Source organism: Bombina bombina, chromosome 3 (assembly GCF_027579735.1).
Source record: "Bombina bombina isolate aBomBom1 chromosome 3, aBomBom1.pri, whole genome shotgun sequence".
Lineage (NCBI taxonomy): Eukaryota > Metazoa > Chordata > Amphibia > Anura > Bombinatoridae > Bombina > Bombina bombina.
The window spans coordinates 601,907,166-601,935,057 of record NC_069501.1 but is presented as its reverse complement, the minus strand read 5'-3'; the positions used below and the strand labels follow the sequence as shown (position 1 = coordinate 601,935,057).

The following is a 27,892-nucleotide window of genomic DNA, read 5'->3' as shown; positions in this document are numbered from 1 at the left end:
TGGAATTATACTGTGTGCATAAGACTTTAGCCTAATTTGCAGGGACTGGCAACAGGCTCTTTAATGACACTTAATTTATGTTAAACGTTTTTTGCTGGCATGTAAAATCGTTTCATTTTCTGAGGTACTGGGTGAATAAAATGTTTTGGGCATTATTTTTTCCACTTGGCAGTTGTTTTATTTAATTTATGACAGTTTACTGATCTCTCTCACTGTTGTGTGTGAGGGGGAGGTCAAAAAATTCAGTCAGAAGCTCATTGTATTTCCTGCATGATCCGGTTCATCTCTACAGAACTCAGGGGTCTTCAAAACTTGTTTTGAGGGAGGTAATCATTCACAGCAGAGCTGTGAGATTGTAGTTGACTGTGATAAAAAACGTTTATTTCTGTAACTTTTTTTTCTGCTATCAGGGTTAGTTATCCTTCGCTAATGGGAACAAGCCTTTGCTAAAATTGTGTTTTTACAAAGATTTGATGCTATAACCTTTCAGTTTATTAACTTTCAACTGTCATAACTCTTTCTGTGCTTCTTATAGGCACAGTACGTTTTCATATTATAGTAAATTACTTGAAAAGTATTTCCAAGTTGCTAGTTTATTTGCTAGTGTGTTAAACATGTCTGATTCAGAGGAAGACATCTGTGCTATATGTGCTAATGCCAAAGTGGAGCCCAATAGAAATTTATGTACTAACTGTATTGATGCTACTTTAAATAAAAGTCAATCTGTACAAATTGAACACATTTCACCAAACAACGAGGGGAGAGTTATGCCGACTAACTCGCCTCACGTGTCAGTACCTGCATCTCCCGCTCGGGGGGTGCGTGATATTGTGGCGCCGAGTACATCTGGGTGGCCATTACAAATCACATTACAGGATATGGCTACTGTTATGACTGAAGTTTTGGCTAAATTACCAGAACTAAGAGGTAAGCGTGATCACTCTGGGGTGAGAACAGAGTGCGCTGATAATGTTAGGGCCATGTCAGATACTGCGTCACAACTTGCAGAACATGAGGACGGAGAGCTTCATTCTGCGGCTGACGGTTCTGATCCAAACAGATTGGATTCAGATATTTCAAATTTTAAATTTAAGCTGGAAAACCTCCGTGTATTACTAGGGGAGGTGTTAGCGGCTCTGAATGATTGTAACACAGTTGCAATACCAGAAAAAATGTGTAGGTTGGATAAATATTTTGCGGTACCGTCGAGTACTGACGTTTTTCCTATACCTAAGAGACTTACTGAAATTGTTACTAAGGAGTGTGATAGACCCGGTGTGCCGTTCTCACCCCCTCCGATATTTAGAAAGATGTTTCCAATAGACACCACCACACGGGACTTATGGCAAACGATCCCTAAGGTGGAGGGAGCAGTTTCTACTTTAGCTAAGCGTACCACTATCCCGGTGGAGGATAGCTGTGCCTTTTCAGATCCAATGGATAAAAAGTTAGAGGGTTACCTTAAGAAAATGTTTGTTCAACAAGGTTTTATATTGCAACCCCTTGCATGCATTGCGCCTGTCACGGCTGCAGCAGCATTTTGGTTTGAGTCTCTGGAAGGGACACTTGAATCAGCTCCATTAGATGAGATTACACACAGGCTTAAAGCTCTTAAGTTAGCTAACTCATTTATTTCAGATGCCGTAGTACATTTAACTAAGCTTACGGCTAAGAATTCCGGATTCGCCATTCAGGCGCGCAGAGCACTGTGGCTAAAATCCTGGTCAGCTGACGTTACTTCTAAGTCTAAATTTCTTAATATACCTTTCAAAGGGCAGACCTTATTCGGGCCCGGATTGAAAGAAATTATCGCTGACATTACAGGAGGTAAAGGCCATGCCCTGCCTCAAGACAGAGCCAAACCTAAGGCTAGACAATCTAATTTTCGTTCCTTTCGGAATTTCAAAGCAGGAGCAGCATCAACTTCCTCTGCTCCAAAACAAGAAGGATCTGTTGCTCGCTACAGACAAGGCTGGAGACCTAACCAGTCCTGGAACAAGGGCAAGCAGGCCAGGAAACCTGCTGGTGCCCCTAAAACAGCATGAATTAAGGGCCCCCCGATCCGGGAACGGATCTAGTGGGGGGCAGACTTTCTCTCTTCGCCCAGGCTTGGGCAAGAGATGTCCAGGATCCCTGGGCGCTAGAGAAAATATCTCAGGGATACCTTCTGGACTTCAAATACTCTCCCCCAAGAGAGAGATTTCATCTGTCAAGGTTGTCAACAAACCAAATAAAGAAAGAGGCGTTTCTACGCTGCGTACAAGAGCTTTTATTAATGGGAGTAATCCATCCAGTTCCACGGTCGGAACAGGGACAAGGGTTTTACTCAAATCTGTTTGTGGTTCCCAAAAAAGAGGGAACTTTCAGGCCAATCCTGGATTTAAAGATCCTAAACAAATTCCTAAGAGTTCCATCGTTCAAAATGGAGACTATTCGGACAATTTTACCCATGATCCAAAAGGGTCAGTACATGACCACAGTGGATTTAAAGGATGCTTACCTTCACATACCGATTCACAAAGATCATTACCGGTATCTAAGGTTTGCCTTTCTAGACAGGCATTACCAGTTTGTAGCTCTTCCATTCGGATTGGCTACGGCTCCGAGAATCTTCACAAAGGTTCTGGGTGCTCTTCTGGCGGTACTAAGACCGCGAGGAATTGCGGTAGCTCCGTACCTAGACGACATTCTGATACAAGCTTCAAGCTTTCAAACTGCCAAGTCTCATACAGAGTTAGTACTGGCATTTCTAAGGTCGCATGGATGGAAGGTGAACGAAAAGAAGAGTTCTCTCTTTCCACTCACAAGAGTTCCCTTCTTGGGGACTCTTATAGATTCTGTAGAAATGAAGATTTACCTGACAGAAGACAGGTTAACAAAGCTTCAAAATGCATGCCGTGTCCTTCATTCCATTCAACACCCGTCAGTAGCTCAATGCATGGAGGTGATCGGCTTAATGGTAGCAGCAATGGACATAGTACCCTTTGCACGCCTACATCTCAGACCGCTGCAATTGTGCATGCTAAGTCAGTGGAATGGGGATTACTCAGACTTGTCCCCTACTCTGAATCTGGATCAAGAGACCAGAAATTCTCTTCTATGGTGGCTTTCTCTGCCACATCTGTCCAGGGGGATGCCATTCAGCAGGCCGGACTGGACAATTGTAACAACAGACGCCAGCCTACTAGGTTGGGGCGCTGTCTGGAATTCTCTGAAGGCTCAGGGACAATGGAATCAGGAGGAGAGTCTCCTACCAATAAACATTCTGGAATTGAGAGCAGTTCTCAATGCCCTTCTGGCTTGGCCCCAGTTAACAACTCGGGGGTTCATCAGATTTCAGTCGGACAACATCACGACTGTAGCTTACATCAACCATCAGGGAGGGACAAGAAGCTCCCTAGCAATGATGGAAGTATCAAAGATAATTCGCTGGGCAGAGTCTCACTCTTGCCACCTGTCAGCAATCCACATCCCGGGAGTGGAGAACTGGGAGGCGGATTTCTTAAGTCGTCAGACTTTTCATCCGGGGGAGTGGGAACTTCATCCGGAGGTCTTTGCCCAAATACTTCGACGTTGGGGCAAACCAGAGATAGATCTCATGGCGTCTCGACAGAACGCCAAGCTTCCTCGTTACGGGTCCAGATCCAGGGATCCGGGAGCGGTTCTGATAGATGCTTTGACAGCACCTTGGACCTTCGGGATGGCTTATGTGTTTCCACCCTTCCCGATGCTTCCTCGATTGATTGCCAGAATCAAACAGGAGAGAGCATCAGTGATTCTAATAGCGCCTGCATGGCCACGCAGGACTTGGTATGCAGATCTAGTGGACATGTCATCCTGTCCACCTTGGTCGCTACCTCTGAAACAGGACCTTCTGATCCAGGGTCCCTTCAAACATCAAAATCTAATTTCTCTGAAGCTGACTGCTTGGAAATTGAACGCTTGATTTTATCAAAACGTGGTTTTTCTGAGTCAGTTATTGATACCTTAATACAGGCTAGGAAGCCTGTTACCAGAAAGATTTACCATAAGATATGGCGCAAATACTTATATTGGTGCGAATCCAAGAGTTACTCATGGAGTAAGGTTAGGATTCCGAGGATATTGTCTTTTCTACAAGAAGGTTTAGAAAAGGGTTTATCCGCTAGTTCCTTAAAGGGACAGATTTCAGCTCTGTCCATTCTTTTACACAAACGTCTGTCAGAAGTTCCGGACGTTCAAGCTTTTTGTCAGGCTTTAGCTAGGATCAAGCCTGTGTTTAAAACTGTTGCTCCACCATGGAGTTTGAACTTAGTTCTTAATGTTTTACAGGGGGTTCCGTTTCAACCCCTTCATTCCATTGATATCAAGTTGTTATCTTGGAAAGTTCTGTTTTTAATGGCAATTTCCTCGGCTCGAAGAGTCTCTGAGTTATCAGCCTTACATTGTGATTCTCCTTATCTGATTTTTCATTCAGACAAGGTAGTTCTGCGTACTAAACCTGGGTTCCTACCTAAGGTGGTCACTATCAGGAATATCAATCAAGAGATTGTGGTTCCATCTTTGTGTCCTAATCCTTCTTCGAAAAAGGAACGTCTGCTACACAATCTAGATGTAGTCCGTGCCCTGAAATTTTATCTACAGGCAACTAAGGATTTTCGACAAACGTCTTCCCTGTTTGTCGTTTATTCTGGTCAGAGCAGAGGTCAAAAAGCTTCGGCTACCTCTCTCTCCTTTTGGCTTCGTAGCATAATACGGTTAGCCTATGAGACTGCTGGACAGCAGCCTCCTGAAAGAATTACAGCACATTCTACTAGAGCTGTGGCTTCCACTTGGGCCTTTAAGAATGAGGCTTCTGTTGAACAGATTTGCAAGGCTGCAACTTGGTCTTCTCTTCATACTTTTTCCAAATTTTACAAATTTGACACTTTTGCTTCTTCGGAGGCTGTTTTTGGGAGAAAGGTTCTTCAGGCAGTGGTTCCTTCCGTATAAAGAGCCTGCCTGTCCCTCCCGTCATCCGTGTACTTTAGCTTTGGTATTGGTATCCCATAAGTAATGGATGATCCGTGGACTGGATACACTTAACAAGAGAAAACATAATTTATGCTTACCTGATAAATTTATTTCTCTTTTAATGTATCCAGTCCACGGCCCGCCCTGTCACTTTAAGGCAGGTAATTTTTCCATTAAACTACAGTCACCACTGCACCCTATGGTTTTCCTTTCTCTGCATGTTTTCAGTCGAATGACTGGTAATGGCAGTTAGGGGAGGAGCTATATAGCAGCTCTGCTGGGTGAATCCTCTTGCACTTCCTGTTGGAGAGGAGTTAATATCCCATAAGTAATGGATGATCCGTGGACTGGATACACTACAAGAGAAATAAATTTATCAGGTAAGCATAAATTATGTTATTACCCATTCCCCAGTTTTGCACAGCCAACACTGTTATATTAATATACTTTTTACATCTGTGATTACCTTGTATCCAAGTCTCTTCTAACAACCCCCTAATCACATGACTTATCTACTGACTTGCCTTTTATCCAATTTAGTGCTGTGTCCTGCACAACTACACGGGAGAGAGCACAATGCTATTTATATGGCACACATAAATTAGCAGTCTCTTGTGAAAAGCAAATAAAAAAGCAATGATAAGAGGCTTTCTGTAGTGGCTTAGAAACAGGCAGAAATTTATAGGTTTACATTTTATAAAGTATATTAAAGGGACACTAAACGCATATTTTTTTTCTTTAAAGGACCAGTCAACACTGTAGATTTGCATAATCAACAAATGCAAGATAACAAGACAATGCAATAGCACTTAGTCTGAACTTCAAATGAGTAGTGGATTTTTTTTCTGACAATTTTAAAAGTTGTCTTTTTCCACTCCCCCTGTACCATGTGACAGCCATCAGCCAATCACAAATTCATACACACTTATTCTTGCACATGCTCAGTAGAAGCTGGTGACTCAAAAAGTTTAAATATAAAAATAGTCCATCAGAGCTACATAATTTAAAAAAAAAAAAAAAAAAAAAAGGCTTTTCTGTCAGTACTCAAGATGACGGGGACAATTGTGGGGTTTACGGAGGGAAGAGCTGTTTGGGAGGAATCAGGGGATGGCATGTGTCAGGTGGGAGACTGATCTCTACACAAAAGCTAAAACTTTGGGTTGTCTACTAAAAAAAATATATACAGGTCGAGATATTCAGGTATTCCTGACAGATATCAGTGTTCCAATGTAACTATCGCTAATTTTGAATACAAAATGGTTTGGAAATAGCAAAGTGCTACTTATATTTATTGCCCTATAACTACAAAAAAAGCAAAGAACATGTGAACATTGGGTATTTTGAAACGCAGGACAAAATTTAGAAACTATTTAGCATAGGAGTTTTTGTTGGTGGTTGTAGATGGGGAACAGATTTTGGGGGTCAAAGTTAGAAAAAGTGTGGGTTTTTTTCCCTCCCCTCATATTTTCTAAAAAATGTTTTTATAGTAAATAATAAGATATGATGAAAATAATGGTATCTTTAGAAAGTCCATTTAATGGCGAGAATAATGGTATATAATATGTGTGGGTACAGTAAATGAGTAAGAGGAAAATAACCGCTAAACACAAGCACAGCAGAAATGCAAAAATAGCCTTGGTCCCAGACGGACAAATGGAAAAGTGCTCTGGTCATGACTGTCCCATTAAATTGAAAATTAACACAACCATGTCAATTCACATCTCATTTCTTTCCACGGTGCATTAAAGTGGGCTTAGCGCAGCATGAAATATAATTCTTTTGGTATCCATATTCTGTGGCAACATACTTAGGACATTCAAATGTAGTATCCCAATATTATACACACACGTGTATATATAATATATCTATCATCATCATCTCTATCATTATTGTTTTTAACTGGGTTGTTGCAAGTCATTTTCCCATTTTTTCCCCTCTTGCTATTAGCTTTTAAATTACAGTTTATGCCCCTTTTAATATGCTCAATATAATAGGATGTAGCCTAAATTTAAAAGGAAAGTATTTACTGGAAAGTTGATCTAAAGTGCATATCTTTACATCAATTCAGTTAAAAGGACCATTAAACAAATGTTCTTATATTGTTCTATTACAGAATGACAGCTATTTATTTTGTAATGACATAGCTAACATTTTTAACAGTTATGGCATATTTTATGTTTATTTTTATAATATATTTGTTTATTAATAATATTTTCTTAATGGAAAATAAAACCTTACTATGCAAATTTCAAATTTCAAGTTAAAGGCTTATTTGGAACAAGGTATCATAGTTCCTATGAATATTAAAACAATTTAGAAGATTAGTTAGTTTCAGGATCATCCTCTGACTGCTCTCCATAATGCAGTATTCACAATTTGTTTTTCTTTCTTCTTTGCTTTTTTTAGATTATTCAGTCATTGATGTTTCTTCTTCTTGCAACCTTGTTCAGCGCACTGACAGGACTACCATGGAGCCTTTACAATACATTTGTAATAGAGGAGCGACATGGCTTTAATCAACAGGTAATAAAGATTAGGGGGAGCCCAATTCTTTACTCTTCTGCTTCAATTGCTTACTCATCCGGGGGGACTTTTTGTGTATAGCTACTTTTTTTTTTTAAATACCAAATTATATGGTAAACAGACACTATCATGCAGAGAAGCCATTCATTATCTGGCATATATGCATTAAAGGTATAGTAGACACCTTGTAATTACAAGACATTTCTTTTGAGTTGCTATAGAATAACATAAGCCAAGATGTTTTTAAAACAAATTAATATCCTTTTACTGCAGTTATTTAATCAATAGTTAAACTCCACCCACCGTTTGTCTTATTTGAAGGAGCACATCTAGGCTTTAGTCCACAGACAATAAGGCTATCTTCGGCTATGTTAGTAAAGAGTGCATTGTTATATAATAAAGCAAATTAGGGACAGATATGTAGCAGGGTTAAAACGTTGAGAAGTCAGCAGGGTGCAGTTTAAGTTCTGGGAATTATAAATTGATGAATTTTCAGAGCTAAATTACATGAAAAGGGGGCACAATAAATAATGAAACATTTTATAATCTCAAGGTGTTTACTGGACCTTTTTAAAGCAGGTTTGGACTATTCCGCACTTACCATACTCTGCATGTAGACACACTTGGTTGGCTCCTAATAAAAAAAATAATTAAAAAAATTAAATTAATTAAAAAAAAAAAATATATATATATTCTTCATGAAAAGTCATTATGCATTTTAGGTATCCATAATAATATCACAGCCTCATTATACATACCACTGTAATTAGCAATGTGTTGCCTGCTCTGTGTTATTTTTAGTAAGGAAGGCAAAATTATTTTATAACTAAATAGGTCAGATTTGTCCTTGTTACCAATGATATTAGAATTTGTAATATGCATAGTGCCATCATATAGTGTAGCACTGCACTGAGTACTTCACAGTAAACAATACTTCCTGTATATAGATTTGCTCTGTGCACTTGCATTTTAACTCTTTAAGAACCAAGGGTTTTTCCCAGGTTTTGTTCTTAAATGACACCGGAAATTGCTTTTTCTTTCATGTAATTAGCAAGAGTCCATGAGCTAGTGACGTATGGGATATACATTCCTACCAGGAGGGGCAAAGTTTCCCAAACCTCAAAATGCCTATAAATACACCCCTCACCACACCCACAAATCAGTTTTACAAACTTTGCCTCCCATGGAGGTGGTGAAGTAAGTTTGTGCTAGATTCTACGTTGATATGCGCTTCGCAGCAGGCTGGAGCCCGGTTTTCCTCTCAGTGTGCAGTGAATGTCAGAGGGATGTGAGGAGAGTATTGCCTATTTGAATTCAATGGTCTCCTTCTACGGGATCTTTTTCATAGGTTCTCTGTTATCGGTCGTAGAGATTCATCTCTTACCTCCCTTTTCAGATCGACGATATACTCTTATATACCATTACCTCTACTGATTCTCGTTTCAGTACTGGTTTGGCTTTCTACTACATGTAGATGAGTGTCCTGGGGTAAGTAAATCTTATTTTTTGTGACACTCTCGGCTATGGTTGGGCACTTTTATGTAAAAGTTCTAAATATATGTGTTTAAACATTTATTTGCCTTGATTCAGGATGATCAATATTCCTTATTTCAGACAGTTTCATTATTTGGGATAATGCATATGAATAATCAATTTTTTTCTTACCTTTAAATTGACTTTTTTCTCTGTGGGCTGTTAGGCTCGCGGGGGCTGAAAATGCTTCATTTTATTGCGTCATTTCTTTGTCATTTCCAGCGTCATACTTGTCGCCGGAAGTTGTTCGTGATTGCGTCATTTGTTTTGATGTTTTGCGCCAAAAGTGTCGGCGTCACCGGATGTGGCGCTAAAGTATTTTGGCGCCAATAATGTGGGCGTCTTTTTGGCGCTAAAAAATGTGGGCGTCATTTTTGTCTCCACCTTTTTTTCTCATTATTTAAGTCTCATTTTTCTTTTGCTTCTGGTTACTAGAGGCTTGTTCATTGGCATTTTTTCCCATTCCTGAAACTGTCATTTAAGGAATTTGATAGATTTTGCTTTATATGTTGTTTTTTCTCTTACATATTGCAAGATGTCTCAGATTGACCCTGGATCAGAAGCTACTTCTGGAAAACGCTGCCTGATGCTGGTTCTACCAAAGTTAAGTGCATTTGTTGTAAACTTGTGGTATCTGTTGCTCCGGCTGTAGTTTGTGATGAATGTCATGATAAACTTGCTAATGCAGATAATATTTCCATTAGTAATATTCCATTACCTGTTGCTGTTCCATCAACATTTAATACACAGGATGTTCCTGTTAAGATAAGAGATTTTGTTTCTAAATCTATCAGGAAGGCTATGTCTGTTATTCCTCCTTCCAGTAAGCGTAAAAGGTCTTTTAAAACTTCTAATTTCTCAGATGAATTTTTAAATGAACATCATCATTCTGATTTGTCTGTTTCTGATGAGGATTTTTCTGGTTCAGAGGATTCTGTCTCAGATATTGACACTGATAAATCTTCATATTTATTTAAAATGGAATTTATTCGTTCTTTACTTAAAGAAGTTTTAATCGCTTTAGAAATTGAGGATTCTAGTCCTCTTGATACTAAATCTAATAAGCGTTTAAATTCGGTTTTTAAACCTCCTGTAGTTATTCCGGAAGTTTTTCCTGTCCCTGATGCTATTTCTGAAGTAATTTCTAGGGAATGGAATAATCTGGGTAATTCTTTTACTCTTTCTAAAAGATTTAAGAAATTATATCCTGTGCCATCTGACAGATTAGAGTTTTGGGACAAAATCCCTAAAGTTGATGGGGCTATCTCTACTCTTGCTAAGCGTACTACTATTCCTACGGCAGATAGTACTTCCTTTAAGGATCCTTTAGATAGGAAGATTGATTCCTTTCTAAGGAAAGCTTATTTATGTTCAGGTAATCTTCTTAGGCCTGCTATTTCTTTGGCTGATGTTGCTGCAGCTTCCACTTTTTGGTTGGAGGCTTTGGCGCAACAAGTGTCAGATCATAATTCACATAGCATTGTTAAACTTCTTCAACATGCTAATAACTTTATTTGTGATGCCATTTTTGATATAATCAGAGTGGATGTCAGGTTTATGTCTTTAGCTATTCTAGCTAGAAGAGCTTTATGGCTTAAAACTTGGAATGCTGATATGTCTTCTAAGTCAACTTTGCTTTCCCTTTCTTTTCAAGGTAATAAATTGTTTGGTTCTCAGTTGGATTCTATTATTTCAACTGTTACTGGGGGGAAAGGAACTTTTTTACCTCAGGATAAAAAATCTAAGGGTAAATATAGGGCTGCTAATCGTTTTCGTTCCTTTTGTCAGAATAAGGAACAGAAGCCTGATCCTTCCCCTAAAGGAACGGTTTCTGTTTGGAAACAGTCTCCAGTCTGGAATAAATCCAAGCCTTTTAGAAAGCCAAAGCCAGCTCCGAAGTCCACATGAAGGTGCGGCCCTCATTCCAGCGCAGCTGGTAGGGGGCAGATTACGATTTTTCAAAGAAATTTGGATCAAATCGATTTACAGTCTTTGGATTCAGAACATTGTTTCACAAGGGTACAGAATAGGTTTCAAGGTAAGGCCACCTGCAAGAAGATTTTTTCTTTCTCGCATTCCAATAAATCCAGTGAAGGCTCAGGCAGTTCTGAAATGTGTTTCAGATCTAGAGTTGGCTGGAGTAATTGAGCCAGTTCCAGTTCTGGAACAGGGGCTGGGGTTGTACTCAAATCTCTTCATTGTACCAAAGAAGGAGAATTCCTTCAGACCAGTTCTGGATTTAAAAATATTGAATCGCTATGTAAGGATACCAGCATTCAAAATGGTAACTATAAGGACTATTCTGCCTTTTGTTCAGCAAGGGCATTATATGTCCACAATAGATTTGCAGGATGCATATCTGCATATTCCGATTCATCCAGATCACTTTCAGTTTCTGAGATTCTCTTTTCTAGACAAGCATTACCAATTTGTGGCTCTGCCGTTCGGCCTAGCAACGGCTCCAAGGATTTTTTCAAAAGTTCTCGGTGCCCTTCTTTCTGTAATCAGAGAACAGGGTATTGTGGTATTTCCTTATTTGGACGATATCTTGGTACTTGCTCAGTCTTCACATTTAGCAGAATTTCATACGAATCGACTTGTGTCGTTTCTTCAAGAACATGGTTGGAGGATCAATTTACCAAAGAGTTCATTGATTCCTCAGACAAGGGTAACCTTTTTAGGTTTCCAAATAGATTCAGTGTCCATGACTTTGTCTCTGACGGACAAGAGACGTCTGAAATTGATTTCAGCCTGTCAAAACCTTTGGTTTCAATCATTCCCTTCGGTAGCCTTATGCATGGAAATTCTAGGTCTTATGTCTGCTGCATCGGACGCGATCCCCTTTGCTCGTTTTCACATGCGACCTCTTCAGCTCTGTATGCTGAACCAGTGGTGCAGGGATTATACAAAGATATCACAGTTAATATCTTTAAATCCGATTGTACGACACTCTCTGACGTGGTGGACAGATCACCATCGTTTAATTCAAGGGGCTTCTTTTGTTCTTCCAACCTGGACTGTGATCTCAACAGATGCGAGTCTGACAGGTTGGGGAGCGGTATGGGGGTCTCTGACAGCGCAGGGGGTTTGGGAATCTCAGGAGGCGAGATTACCAATCAACATTTTGGAACTCCGTGCGATTTTCAGAGCTCTTCAGTCGTGGCCTCTTCTGAAGAGAGAATCGTTCATTTGTTTTCAGACGGACAATGTCACAACCGTGGCATATATCAATCATCAAGGGGGGACTCACAGTCCTCTGGCGATGAAAGAAATATCTTGAATACTACTTTGGGCGGAATCCAGCTCCTGTCTAATTTCTGCGGTTCACATCCCAGGTATAGACAATTGGGAAGCGGATTATCTCAGTCGCCAGACGTTGCATCCAGGCGAATGGTCTCTTCACCCAGAGGTATTTCTTCAGATTGTTCAAATCTGGGGTCTTCCAGAAATAGATCTGATGGCTTCTCATCTAAAAAACAAACTTCCCAGGTATCTTTCCAGATCCAGGGATCCTCAGGCGGAGGCAGTGGATGTATTGTCGCTTCCTTGGAAGTATCATCCTGCCTCTATCTTTCCGCCTCTAGTTCTTCTTCCAAGAGTGATTTCCAATATTCTAAAGGAGCGTTCGTTTGTACTGCTGGTGGCTCCAGCATGGCCTCACAGGTTTTGGTATGCGGATCTTGTTCGGATGGCCAGTTGCCAACCTTGGACTCTTCCGTTAAGACCAGACCTTCTATCTCAAGGCCCATTTTTCCATCAGGATCTCAAATCATTAAATTTGAAGGTATGGAGATTGAACGCTTGATTCTTAGTCAAAGAGGTTTCTCTGACTCCGTAATTAATACTATGTTACAGGCTCGTAAATCTGTGTCTAGGAAGATATATTATCGAGTCTGGAAGACTTACATTTCTTGGTGTTCTTCTCATCATTTTTCCTGGCATTCTTTTAGAATTCCTAGAATTTTACAGTTTCTTCAGGATGGTCTAGATAAAGGTTTATCTGCCAGTTCTTTGAAAGGACAAATTTCTGCTCTTTCTGTGCTGTTTCACAGAAAGATTGATAATCTTCCTGATATTCATTGTTTTGTACAGGCTTTGGTTCGTATCAAACCTGTCATTAAGTCAATTTCTCCTCCTTGGAGTTTGAATTTGGTTCTGGGAGCTCTACAAGCTCCTCCCTTGGAACCTATGCATTCTCTAGATATTAAATTACTTTCTTGGAAAGTTTTGTTTCTTTTGGCCATCTCTTCTGCTAGATGAGTTTCTGAGTTATCTGCTCTTTCTTGTGAATCTCCTTTTCTGATTTTTCATCAGGATAAGGCAGTGTTGCGGACTTCATTTAAATTTTTACCTAAGGTTGTGAATTCTAACAACATTAGTAGAGAGATTGTGGTTCCTTCATTGTGTCCTAATCCTAAGAATTCTAAGGAAATATCATTAAATTCTTTGGATCTAGTAAGAGCTTTGAAATATTATGTTGAAGCTACTAAAGATTTCCGAAAGACTTCTAGTCTATTTGTTATCTTTTCTTTTTCTAGGAAAGGTCAGAAGGCCTCTGCCATTTCTTTGGCGTCTTGGTTAAAGTCTTTGATTCATCATGCTTATGTTGAGTCGGGTAGAACTCCGCCTCAAAGGATTACGGCTCATTCGACTAGGTCAGTTTCTACTTCCTGGGCATTTAGGAATGAAGCTTCGGTTGATCAGATTTGCAAAGCAGCAACTTGGTCTTCTTTGCATACTTTTACTAAATTCTACCATTTTGATGTGTTTTCTTCTTCTGAAGCAGTTTTTGGTAGAAAAGTACTCCAGGCAGCTGTTTCAGTTTGATTCTTCTGCTTATAATTTTAGTTTTTTTCATTATAAGATTTAAACTTGTTTGGGGTGTGGATTATTGTTCAGTGGAATTGGCTGTCTTTATTTTATCCCTCCCTCTCTAGTGACTCTTGCGTGGAAGTTCCACATCTTGGGTATTTATTATCCCATACGTCACTAGCTCATGGACTCTTGCTAATTACATGAAAGAAAACATAATTTATGTAAGAACTTACCTGATAAATTCATTTCTTTCATATTAGCAAGAGTCCATGAGACCCACCCTTTTTTGTGGTGATTATGATTTTTTTTGTATAAAGCACAACTATTCCAATTCCTTATTTTTTATGCTTTCGCACTTTTTTTCTTATCACCCCACTTCTTGGCTATTCGTTAAACTGATTTGTGGGTGTGGTGAGGGGTGTATTTATAGGCATTTTGAGGTTTGGGAAAGTTTGCCCCTCCTGGTAGGAATGTATATCCCATACGTCACTAGCTCATGGACTCTTGCTAATATGAAAGAAATGAATTTATCAGGTAAGTTCTTACATAAATTATGCTTTTTTTTGCTTATTATTGGTTCACCTTAATTATCTGCTCTCTTGATAAGTGCACCTATACATATTATTATATTCTGTTTTTTTTTTTTTGTTGTTGTTTTTTTTTGACAACAGGCCTTTCTTATGATACACACTATATGGGTATATAAAATTATATATATTTTTTTTATATATAACCATTTCTACATAACTAGTGAATTGAAAGAACACTACTGCCAAGTAAATTCATTATGTTGTCCTGAATTTATTAATACCCCCTATGCATAGTGTTTACAAGTTATTATAGTAAATATAGATCAAATACTATAATGATGGAAATATTGGTATAATACAAAAAAATACAATTTAGGGGCAAAAAAACCCCAAAACACTCTTTTTATTTAAAAAAAAAAAGTAACAAAGTAATTTTTTCTAAATAAAATAAAAAAAAAATGTATAAACTTGCTTTTATTAAAATAATTTTAACTTTTTTTTTTTTTCACTGTATGTTTTCATTGGACAGAAGGAGAGGGACTGGCTGTCAGTGATCACATGACCATGGGTCACTTGTTTGAGCATCACTGGACTGCCTCATTCCTGAGGCATCCAGTGATTGGCCACTGAGCCTGATACCAGCATGCATTGCAGTATGCTGGTATCCAGGCTGCTTTTATAGTATATAATCAGTGTGACTGGTTGTCACAGTGATTGTATGCAAACTTGACTGTTGCTGCACTGTTGCCGGATGCCTTACATGCAAGCATCTGCCAACAGCATGAGAGACAAGCTGATCGCAAACTTGTCTCTCATGTTATAGAGGCACACTGATCTGAGCACTAATAGGAATACGATCACAGGGACACGATGTCCCTGCATTCGCTAGCTTGCGGGGGACTCCATACTGCTACTTCTGCACTGCCTCACTCGTGGGGCATGCAGTAATAGCGCTGTCTCAACGCTGTCAGCTAGACCACCGCTGTAAGAGCCAAGGACATTAGCGCTGTGCCGGGTACGGCAGTGGTCTAAGGGCAAAACAACTAGAGCCGTACCCTCTACTGCGCTGGTTGTCAACGGGTTAAATACTACACCTCTTTAAAGCTGGCATTGCCTTGTATTATGTGCCGGTGACTATATTTGCATATTCTCTGCCGCCATACAAATTTCCACTGGCTTTCTGGGCATGTGCAATGTTTAAAATGCATATATCTAGCTATGCTAAGTTTCACAGTGCTGAGTAAAAGTTATCACTGGAACAGTAATAGCTTTTACCATAAAGCATTTTTAATGCTTTTATTCAGAATAAACTTTTTTTTTTTTTTGGTTGCAACTCTTACATTTTGGTATGAGCCCAATGTTATCTATATGGTACACATTAACTAGCTGTGAAAAGCTAATACAATGCACTAGGAGAAGGAGGCGGTCTTCAAGGGCTTAGAAATTAGCATGAGTCTACCTAGGTTTAGCCTTTAACAAAGAAGAACAAAACAAATTTGATGATAAAAGTAAATTGGAAAGTTGTTTAAAATTGCATTCCCTATCTGAATCATGAACATTTAAGTTTGACTAGACTGTCCCTTTTAATAAAAATAAAAGACAACTATGCAATAAACTCTTTCATCTGCTTGCAGACTTTGGGATTTTTTTTTAAAGATGCCGTTAAGAAGTTCTTAGTGACACAGTGCATTCTACTTCCCGTCACATCCCTTTTGCTGTACATCATCAAAATAGGTGGTGACTACTTTTTCATCTATGCTTGGCTCTTCACTTTGATTGTGTCTCTGGTGAGTTGAATTACATTTGTTGGATTTTATTTAAATAGTTTTGGTTAGCAGTTTTAAATAATCACGGTTTCTCTTTACTATGTTACAGGTTCTTGTAACAATATATGCAGATTATATTGCACCTTTGTTTGATAAATTTATCCCACTTCCTGAAGGAAATTTAAAAGAAGACATAGAATCTATGGCAAAAAGTATTAACTTTCCACTGACAAAAGTTTATGTTGTCGAAGGTAAATGTTGAAACTTTAACTTGTGTACATAATCTGTTTTATAAAGCTTATGCCAAAGCATATTTACTCACTAGAGGATATACTTGATTTGTTTGCTCATAGAACTCCTATCAATTAGCTAGACTACTGCAATTTTTTGTGTAAAAGTTGAGGATAAACCTAATATTTTGAACTTGCTTTTTCTCATTTGTAAAATAAGTCCATAAAAATGATGGGCAGTAGTTGAACAAGTATTAACAAATCTGTTGTTATTGTGTTTATTTTAATTTTGTAAACTTCAATTCAGTGGATATTTTCATTTTGATCTTTAAAAGATTTATTTTTAAAGGGACGGTAAAGTAAAAATTAAACTAATAGATAAGATTTTAATTTTTTTAAATTGCTTGAACTATTTTTTTTTTTTTTTTAATTTATTATTTTGTAAATAACGTTTGCTTTGTTTCTTTGAAAAGTAATTCTGGGTAGGCTTATAGGAGCTCAGGAGTGTACACATCTCTAGAACGCTATACATTGTTGAAAACACTGCTCTCATAGAATTCTCTACACGTGCATGCTCCTGAGCCTACCTATGTTAATACTTCATGAAGCAAATTAGAATCTTTAATCTTTTTTTATTTTATTTTTTTAATTAATTTTGACTTTACTGTCTTTTTTTTTAAATTATTTTAAGGTATTGACTATAAAATACAATTATAAAATTACAAATAAATTCCACAGTGTCAGTGGCTTAACTGTCACACATTAGTTGGAGTAACATGAGTCAACATTAAAGTAGTGTAAAAGCAGATTATCTTGGGGTTTTTATTTCTTAAATAACTGCCTATTTTGTACTTTTGCCAAGGATCCAAGCGTTCCTCACACAGCAATGCTTACTTCTATGGTTTCTTCAAGAACAAAAGGATTGTCCTGTTTGACACCCTCTTGGAGGACTACTCACCTTTAAATAAAGACCCTGCAGAGGAAACATCAGAGAATGAAAGTGCTGAAAGCAAATCCAAAGCCAAAGTGAGACTGAAGAAAAATATGTAGACGTGTGTGGTGGTTTTTTAAAAATAAAATTCCCTTGCCCGATTAAGGGTACACTGTACTGTACTTTTGTTACCCTTTAAAAAGATAGATAATTCCTTTATTCACCATTCCCCAGTTTTCCATAACCAACACTGTTATAGAAATATATATTTTTTACCTCTGTAATTACCTTTTATCTAAGCCTCTGCAGACTGCCCCCTTATCTCAGATAATAACTTCATGAGCATGAGCACAGTGTCCTCTATATGAAACGCATGAACTAACACCCTCTAGCTGTAAAAGACTGTCAAATGCATTCAGATGAGAGGCGGTCTTCAAGGGCTTAGAGATTAGCATATGAGCCTACCTAGGTTTAGCTTTCAACCAAGAATAACAAGGGACTTTACCTTTAATGGAAAATTGTTCCTTGATGTGTATTTTTGTATTTGGAATAGCTGATTTTACTCATTTAAACCATCACCTATAATTCTTCAAGGGTATGCCCATTTCAGTGGGCTAACTTGTCAGAAAGCATTGACTGGTTCATGTTATCTCTTTTTGTATATAAAATAATTAGGCATTGGAAATCCAATTTAAAGCTGGGGAGGGGTTTAATGAGCAAAAACAACTATTTCAGATACAAAAATCTCACCCCCCCCCCCATGAAAGACAAATTCAGTCAGTGACAAAGTAATGGTAAGTGAGCTGTTCGCAAACAATTTAATACACAGCAACAGGTAACATGGATCATTTGGAACACATTAAAGGGAAGAATGTTTTACAGAATGCATCCCTTTAAGATGGCTGGAACATTTTTATGGCTAGCTCATTAATGGCTGTAATAGATTTTAGGCATGTCACGTGCAGTTCTAGAAAAAAATAGAATGAGATTTTGACATCTGGTTTAAGATAGTTGAATGTTCTTTCTTTTTAAAAAACATTTTTGACCCTCTAGGTTTCTTCCTGCTAATCTTGTTTTTCACTTCAAGTTTTTGTTTTTTTCTTCAAATATAGAATGTTCATAAGAAGCAAGGCTGTAATAACCAAGAGGTCCTTGCCGTGCTGGGGCATGAGTTGGGTCACTGGAAGCTGGGCCACACTGTAAAGAATATTGTGATAAGCCAGGTAAGTTAAGCTGTGTGCAGTCATTAACTACATTGTTTTATAGCCATTGTTCTTATTTACTGGGAACTGTATCGGTAAAAAAAATTAAAAAAAAATAAAAAAAAATTGCGAAATGACCCGTAGAACACAGTTGCCATCAGCAAGTAATTAATATTGATAGGCTTTTAAGTTTCATGGTCAGAACTGCCCCCTCTTTTCCAAAACATCATCTCCTAGTATTCAAACTATGGAGAAACCACAAATTCAGGAGCTTGTGCTCCATTGTAAAATTATTTTATATAACTATATTATGTATTTTAAAGCAGTGCTTCTTAAATTGTCAGTAAGCACCAAATGCAATGTATAAGCATTGTATTGAGGTTATTCCCTGCCACCAGCAACAATTATTTAGATACCTGCAGTAAAATCTAGGTTCCAAAATGGCTGTTCAGGACCCCCCGTGGTCGCTTAAAATTTTTCATGGACCACTCAAAATTTCAGAATGTACTCTGCTCAGGGAGATAGGAGGATGGCAGAAGGGCTACTGGTACAATGGTAGGCAAAGTTGCAATTATTAAGCTAACCGCAGTTAAACAGAAAGGGACAGGAGGTTGCTCTTGATTCCTGCTTGGTCTTCACATTTATGTTTTGTTTGGCTAAATGTCTTCAACTCAACTCTTCACACAACCTTGTTTATAAAGGAAAACCTTTTTTTTGCTCACTTAAAGGGATATGAAACCTATAAATGTATTGTGATTCAGATAGAGCATGCCTTTTTAAAAAACGTTTCCAATTTAATTCAATTATCAAATTTACTTTGTTCCTATGGTAATTCTAGATGGCAGGAAATAGTGCTGCCATATAGTGCTCTTACAAATTAATAACATCATTGCAAAACTGCTGTCATATAGTGCTCCAGCACACTTCTGAGCATATGTCCCTGCTTTTCAACAAATTATACCTAGAGATTAAAAAATATTTTAACAGAAGTAAATTAAAAAGTTGCTTAAAATTGCTTTCTCTGCCTGAATCCTGAATAAAAAAAGTTTCATGTCCCTTTTACTTAATCTAAATATACATTATTTGTAAGATGTACTTGCTAAGATTGCATTTCCTTGTTCTCTGGTATAATCTTTGTGGAAATTAGGGTTGCACCGATACCATTTTTTTAAGACTACAAGGTACAAGTACCGATACTTTTTTTTCAAGTAGTCACCGATACCAGTTACCAATACTTTTTTATTGTCATGTGACAGTTTCCCAAGCACAATACAACAGAGTCAGACTAATGTTTTAAGATAGCTTCTTTATATGAAGAACTGTAACTCAAAATACATTATGAAATATATAAAACAAGGCAGTTTTATTGGCTTGTCACAAAGTTGTAACAACTCAAGTAAATTTCACAGAACATGTTAAATTAAATCACAAATACAATACAATGCAATAGAAAGTAAAGAAAATGTAACACTTCTTTAAGCAATTACAAAAAAAGTGCAAATAATTTTTTCTACATGACAGCCAAAAACATTCATGTAAGTCCAACAATAAACCTATCCCAACCTGCCATTAAAGTAAATATACTCTGCAATTCATGCAGCACACAGGACTCTATCATTCTGAATAATTCTACAGCTAACCTTTTCAGAAAAGTAAGATTTGCTCTCAGTAACACATCATTAGGGAAATGAACTCATGCCAAGTGAACCAAATAATTAATTTTGAGGCAGAAAGTAGCAATTGGGATGGGGAAAATATTGATGGTGTTATTTATTTGTACTTTGTAAAATCCTTTGATTTGATGTGGCTCCAAAAGTTCAAATATAACACTTAAAGGACATAACGTGGGACAGTTTTATTCCAAAGCTAATGTACAAATATCACATGTTGTAAAGCATTAACGTGCAACCCTACCCAAAATTCTCTCTGAGATAAAGATAGCACATGAAAGGAAGGCCTACATGCATTACTACTACTTTATATATTAAAAGCAATTCAGTACCATTTCATTATAATATCATTTTTAATTACTTCAGAGTTATGTTTATTTTACAATTGCTTGTAAAATCAAAATAGTATTACAATTCCTCTGTCTTGCACATTAATTTGAACTTTTGGAGCCACATCAAATCAAAGTATTTTACAATCTTTTATAAATTAATAAGCAGGAGAAGGGAGGAAAAAGCTGCACCTATGTGTTTTTATTATTATACTAAAATAATAAGTAAATACAGCTCGACTCTCAGGTAACTGTGATTGGCTTCTCCCACTTCCAAAGGTACAACGTAGTAAACTTAAAGGGACACTGTACCCAAAATTTGTCTTTTGTGATTCAGATTGAGCATGAAATTTTAAGCAACTTTCTAATTTACTCCTATTATCAATTTTTCTTCATTCTCTTGGTATCTTTATTTGAAATGCAAGAATGTAAGTTTAGATGCCGGCCCATTTTTGGTGAACAACCTGGGTTGTCCTTGCTGATTGGTGGATAAATTCATCCACCAATAAAAAAGTGCTGTCCAGAGTACTGAAACCAAAAAAAGCTCAGATGCCCTCTTTTTCAAATAATGATAGAGAACGAAGAAAAATTGATAATAGGAGTAAAATAGATCACTGGGAACACATTAAACAGGAGACAATTGTAAAGTACGCTTTCCCTTAAATTTCTCTTTAAAAGGACACTGGACCCAAAAAAAATTATTTCTCCAACATAGGTGTGTCCGGTCCACGGCGTCATCCTTACTTGTGGGATATTCTCTTCCCCAACAGGAAATGGCAAAGAGCCCAGCAAAGCTGGTCACATGATCCCTCCTAGGCTCCGCCTACCCCAGTCATTCTCTTTGCCGTTGTACAGGCAACATCTCCACGGAGATGGCTTAGAGTTTTTTAGTGTTTAACTGTAGTTTTTATTATTCAATCAAGAGTTTGTTATTTTAAAATAGTGCTGGTATGTACTATTTACTCTGAAACAGAAAAGAGATGAAGATTTCTGTTTGTAAGAGGAAAATGGTTTTAGCAACCGTTACTAAAATCCATGGCTGTTCCACACAGGACTGTTGAGAGGAATTAACTTCAGTTGGGGGAACAGTGAGCAGTCTTTTGCTGCTTGAGGTATGACACATTCTAACAAGACGATGTAATGCTGGAAGCTGTCATTTTCCCTCTGGGATCCGGTAAGCCATTTTTATTCAGACAGTAAATAAGGGCTTCACAAGGGCTTATTAAGACTGTAGACATTTTCTGGGCTAAATCGATTCATATATAACACATATTTAGCCTTGAGGAATCATTTAATCTGGGTATTTTTGTAAAATAATATCGGCAGGCACTGTTTTAGACACCTTATTCTCTAGGGGCTTTCCCTAATCATAGGCAGAGCCTCATTTTCGCGCCGGTATTGCGCACTTGTTTTTGAGAAGCATGACATGCAGTCGCATGTGTGAGGAGCTCTGATACATAGAAAAGACTTTCTGAAGGCGTCATTTGGTATCGTATTCCCCTTTGGGCTTGGTTGGGTCTCAGCAAAGCAGATACCAGGGACTGTAAAGGGGTTAAAGTTAAAAACGGCTCCGGTTCCGTTATTTTAAGGGTTAAAGCTTCCAAATTTGGTGTGCAATACTTTTAAGGCTTTAAGACACTGTGGTGAAATTTTGGTGAATTTTGAACAATTCCTTCATACTTTTTCGCAATTGCAGTAATAAAGTGTGTTCAGTTTAAAATTTAAAGTGACAGTAACGGTTTTATTTTAAAACGTTTTTTGTACTTTGTTATCAAGTTTATGCCTGTTTAACATGTCTGAACTACCAGATAGACTGTGTTCTGAATGTGGGGAAGCCAAGGTTCCTTCTCATTTAAATAAATGTGATTTATGTGACAATGAAAATGATGCCCAAGATGATTCCTCAAGTGAGGGGAGTAAGCATGGTACTGCATCATTCCCTCCTTCGTCTACACGAGTCTTTCCCACTCAGGAGGCCCCTAGTACATCTAGCGCGCCAATACTCCTTACTATGCAACAATTAACGGCTGTAATGGATAATTCTATCAAAAACATTTTAGCCAAAATGCCCACTTATCAGCGTAAGCGCGACTGCTCTGTTTTAGATACTGAAGAGCATGAGGACGCTGATGATAATGGTTCTGAAATGCCCCTACACCAGTCTGAGGGGGCCAGGGAGGTTTTGTCTGAGGGAGAAATTTCAGATTCAGGGAAAATTTCTCAACAAGCTGAACCCGATGTGATTACATTTAAATTTAAGTTGGAACATCTCCGCGCTCTGCTTAAGGAGGTATTATCCACTCTGGATGATTGTGAGAATTTGATCATCCCAGAGAAACTATGTAAAATGGACAAGTTCCTAGAGGTCCCGGGGCTCCCAGAAGCTTTTCCTATACCCAAGCGGGTGGCGGACATTGTAAATAAAGAATGGGAAAGGCCCGGTATACCTTTCGTCCCTCCCCCCATATTTAAAAAATTGTTTCCTATGGTCGACCCCAGAAAGGACTTATGGCAGACAGTCCCCAAGGTCGAGGGAGCGGTTTCTACTTTAAACAAACGCACCACTATACCCATAGAAGATAGTTGTGCTTTCAAAGATCCTATGGATAAAAAATTAGAAGGTTTGCTTAAAAAGATGTTTGTTCAGCAAGGTTACCTTCTACAACCAATTTCATGCATTGTCCCTGTCACTACAGCCGCGTGTTTCTGGTTCGATGAGCTAGTAAAGGCGATCGATAGTGATTCTCCTCCTTATGAGGAGATTATGGACAGAATCCGTGCTCTCAAATTGGCTAATTCTTTCACCCTAGACGCCACTTTGCAATTGGCTAGGTTAGCGGCGAAGAATTCTGGGTTTGCTATTGTGGCGCGCAGAGCGCTTTGGTTGAAATCTTGGTCAGCGGATGCGTCTTCCAAGAACAAACTCCTTAACATTCCTTTCAAGGGGAAAACGCTGTTTGGCCCTGACTTGAAAGAGATTATCTCTGATATCACTGGGGGTAAGGGCCACGCCCTTCCTCAGGATAGGTCTTTCAAGGCCAAAAATAAACCTAATTTTCGTCCCTTTCGTAGAAACGGACCAGCCCCAAGTGCTACGTCCTCTAAGCAAGAGGGTAATACTTCTCAAGCCAAGCCAGCCTGGAGACCAATGCAAGGCTGGAACAAGGGAAAGCAGGCCAAGAAACCTGCCACTGCTACCAAGACAGCATGAAATGTTGGCCCCCGATCCGGGACCGGATCTGGTGGGGGGCAGACTCTCTCTCTTCGCTCAGGCTTGGGCAAGAGATGTTCTGGATCCTTGGGCACTAGAAATAGTCTCCCAAGGTTATCTTCTGGAATTCAAGGGGCTCCCCCCAAGGGGGAGGTTCCACAGGTCTCAATTGTCTTCAGACCACATAAAGAGACAGGCATTCTTACATTGTGTAGAAGACCTGTTAAAAATGGGAGTGATTCATCCTGTTCCATTAGGAGAACAAGGGATGGGGTTCTACTCCAATCTGTTCATAGTTCCCAAAAAAGAGGGAACGTTCAGACCAATCTTAGATCTCAAGATCTTAAACAAGTTTCTCAAGGTTCCATCGTTCAAAATGGAAACCATTCGAACAATTCTTCCTTCCATCCAGGAAGGTCAATTCATGACCACGGTGGATTTAAAGGATGCGTATCTACATATTCCTATCCACAAGGAACATCATCGGTTCCTAAGGTTCGCATTCCTGGACAAGCATTACCAGTTCGTGGCGCTTCCTTTCGGATTAGCCACTGCTCCAAGGATTTTCACAAAGGTACTAGGGTCCCTTCTAGCGGTGCTAAGACCAAGGGGCATTGCAGTAGTACCTTACTTGGACGACATTCTGATTCAAGCGTCGTCCCTTCCTCAAGCAAAGGCTCACACGGACATAGTCCTGGCCTTTCTCAGATCTCACGGATGGAAAGTGAACGTGGAAAAGAGTTCTCTATCTCCGTCGACAAGGGTTCCCTTCTTGGGAACAATAATAGACTCCTTAGAAATGAGGATTTTTTTGACAGAGGCCAGAAAAACAAAACTTCTAAACTCTTGTCAAACACTTCATTCCGTTCCTCTTCCTTCCATAGCGCAGTGCATGGAAGTAATAGGTTTGATGGTAGCGGCAATGGACATAGTTCCTTTTGCGCGCATTCATCTAAGACCATTACAACTGTGCATGCTCAGTCAGTGGAATGGGGACTATACAGACTTGTCTCCGAAGATAAAAGTAAATCAGAGGACCAGAGACTCACTCCGTTGGTGGCTGTCCCTGGACAACCTGTCACAAGGGATGACCTTCCGCAGACCAGAGTGGGTCATTGTCACGACCGACGCCAGTCTGATGGGCTGGGGCGCGGTCTGGGGATCCCTGAAAGCTCAGGGTCTTTGGTCTCGGGAAGAATCTCTTCTACCGATAAATATTCTGGAACTGAGAGCGATATTCCATGCTCTCAAGACTTGGCCTCAGCTAGCAAAGGCCAAGTTCATACGGTTTCAATCAGACAACATGACGACTGTTGCGTACATCAACCATCAGGGGGGAACAAGGAGTTCCCTGGCAATGGAAGAAGTGACCAAAATCATTCAATGGGCGGAGACTCACTCCTGCCACCTGTCTGCAATCCACATCCCAGGAGTGGAAAATTGGGAAGCGGATTTTCTGAGTCGTCAGACATTGCATCCGGGGGAGTGGGAACTCCATCCGGAAATCTTTGCCCAAATTACTCAACTGTGGGGCATTCCAGACATGGATCTCATGGCCTCTCGTCAGAACTTCAAGGTTCCTTGCTACGGGTCCAGATCCAGGGATCCCAAGGCGACTCTAGTAGATGCACTAGTAGCACCTTGGACCTTCAAACTAGCTTATGTATTCCCGCCGTTTCCTCTCATCCCCAGGCTGGTAGCCAGGATCAATCAAGAGAGGGCGTCGGTGATCTTGATAGCTCCTGCGTGGCCACGCAGGACTTGGTATGCAGATCTGGTGAATATGTCATCGGCTCCACCATGGAAGCTACCTTTGAGACGAGACCTTCTTGTTCAAGGTCCGTTAGAACATCCGAATCTGGTCTCACTCCAGCTGACTGCTTGGAGATTGAACGCTTGATCTTATCAAAACGAGGGTTCTCAGATTCTGTTATTGATACTCTTGTTCAGGCCAGAAAGCCTGTAACTAGAAAAATTTACCACAAAATATGGAAAAAATATATCTGTTGGTGTGAATCTAAAGGATTCCCTTGGGACAAGGTTAAGATTCCTAAGATTCTATCCTTTCTTCAAGAAGGATTGGAGAAAGGATTATCTGCAAGTTCCTTGAAGGGACAGATTTCTGCCTTGTCTGTGTTACTTCACAAAAAGCTGGCAGCTGTGCCAGATGTTCAAGCCTTTGTTCAGGCTCTGGTTAGAATCAAGCCTGTTTACAAACCTTTGACTCCTCCTTGGAGTCTCAACTTAGTTCTTTCAGTTCTTCAGGGGGTTCCGTTTGAACCCTTACATTCCTTTGATATTAAGTTATTATCTTGGAAAGTTTTGTTTTTGGTTGCAATTTCTTCTGCTAGAAGAGTTTCAGAATTATCTGCTCTGCAGTGTTCTCCTCCTTATCTGGTGTTCCATGCAGATAAGGTGGTTTTACGTACTAAACCTGGTTTTCTTCCAAAAGTTGTTTCTAACAAGAACATTAACCAGGAGATAGTCGTGCCTTCTTTGTGTCCGAAACCAGTTTCGAAGAAGGAACGTTTGTTGCACAATTTGGATGTTGTTTGCGCTCTAAAATTCTATTTAGATGCTACAAAGGATTTTAGACAAACATCTTCCTTGTTTGTTGTTTATTCTCGTAAAAGGAGAGGTCAAAAGGCAACTTCTACCTCTCTCTCTTTTTGGATTAAAAGCATCATCAGATTGGCTTACGAGACTGCCGGACGGCAGCCTCCTGAAAGAATCACAGCTCATTCCACTAGGGCTGTGGCTTCCACATGGGCCTTCAAGAACGAGGCTTCTGTTGATCAGATATGTAGGGCAGCGACTTGGTCTTCACTGCACACTTTTACCAAATTTTACAAGTTTGATACTTTTGCTTCTTCTGAGGCTATTTTTGGGAGAAAGGTTTTGCAAGCCGTGGTGCCTTCCATTTAGGTGACCTGATTTGCTCCCTCCCTTCATCCGTGTCCTAAAGCTTTGGTATTGGTTCCCACAAGTAAGGATGACGCCGTGGACCGGACACACCTATGTTGGAGAAAACAGAATTTATGTTTACCTGATAAATTACTTTCTCCAACGGTGTGTCCGGTCCACGGCCCGCCCTGGTTTTTTAATCAGGTCTGATAATTTATTTTCTTTAACTACAGTCACCACGGTATCATATGGTTTCTCCTATGCAAATATTCCTCCTTAACGTCGGTCGAATGACTGGGGTAGGCGGAGCCTAGGAGGGATCATGTGACCAGCTTTGCTGGGCTCTTTGCCATTTCCTGTTGGGGAAGAGAATATCCCACAAGTAAGGATGACGCCGTGGACCGGACACACCGTTGGAGAAAGTAATTTATCAGGTAAACATAAATTCTGTTTTCTTGATTCAGACAGAGCATGTAATTTTAAGCAACTTTCTAATTTACTCCTATTATCAATGTTTCTTAGTTCTCTTGCTATCTTTATATAAAAAGAAGCCATCTAAGCTTTTTTCTTGGTTCAGAACTCTGGACAGCAGTTTTTGATTGGTGGATGAATTTATCCACCAATCAACATGGACAACCTAGGTTGTTCACTAAAAATGGGCAGGCATCTAAACTTACATTCGTGCATTTCAAATAAAAGATACCAAGAGAATAAAGAACATTTGATAAAAGGAGTAAATTAGAAAGTTGCTTAAAATTTCATGCTCTATCTGAATCGCAAAAGAAAAAATTTGGGTTCAGTGTCCCTTTTAAGTGACACCCTTAAAGGGACCGTATACTATAAAATTGTTTTTCCCTTAATGTGTTTCCAATAACTTTTTATACCAGCTGCAGAGTATAAAATGTATGAAATCTGCTTTTTTTAAGGTTTGTGTATATGAATTAGCTGATTTTGTGCTTTGAAGCCATAACCTAATAAAATGGGTTGAGCTTGTAGGTATAATCAGATCTCATTACTTTATCACATTGTGTACATATACCTGCTTCATTATCTTATATCTGTCCATAAACCAATCGCCAATACTGGAAGAGAACAATAGAAAATGAACATTTTATTACCTTATCTCTTTTATAACCTACTGGGAGTTTAATTTCTTCTACTGGCTGTGTTAACACAGCTTGGCCTCGAGGCCAAAAACTTTCAGTATGGGTGGGGATACCACAGGCTCAATAAACTATTTTAAACGCCAATATAAG

At 39.0% G+C, this 27,892-nt stretch overlaps 1 protein-coding gene across 1 annotated transcript in view; it reads left to right on the top strand.

Annotated features, from left to right (window-relative positions):
* ZMPSTE24 (zinc metallopeptidase STE24) overlaps nt 1–27,892 on the top strand; it is an 83,116-nt gene that overhangs the window by 13,199 nt on the left and 42,025 nt on the right. Inside the window, exons 4-8 of the mRNA XM_053707201.1 lie at nt 7,399–7,515; nt 16,028–16,180; nt 16,269–16,410; nt 17,252–17,415; nt 18,433–18,543. Of these exons, the coding sequence (XP_053563176.1) occupies nt 7,399–7,515; nt 16,028–16,180; nt 16,269–16,410; nt 17,252–17,415; nt 18,433–18,543 (687 nt within the window). The remainder of the gene's footprint in view (nt 1–7,398; nt 7,516–16,027; nt 16,181–16,268; nt 16,411–17,251; nt 17,416–18,432; nt 18,544–27,892) is intronic.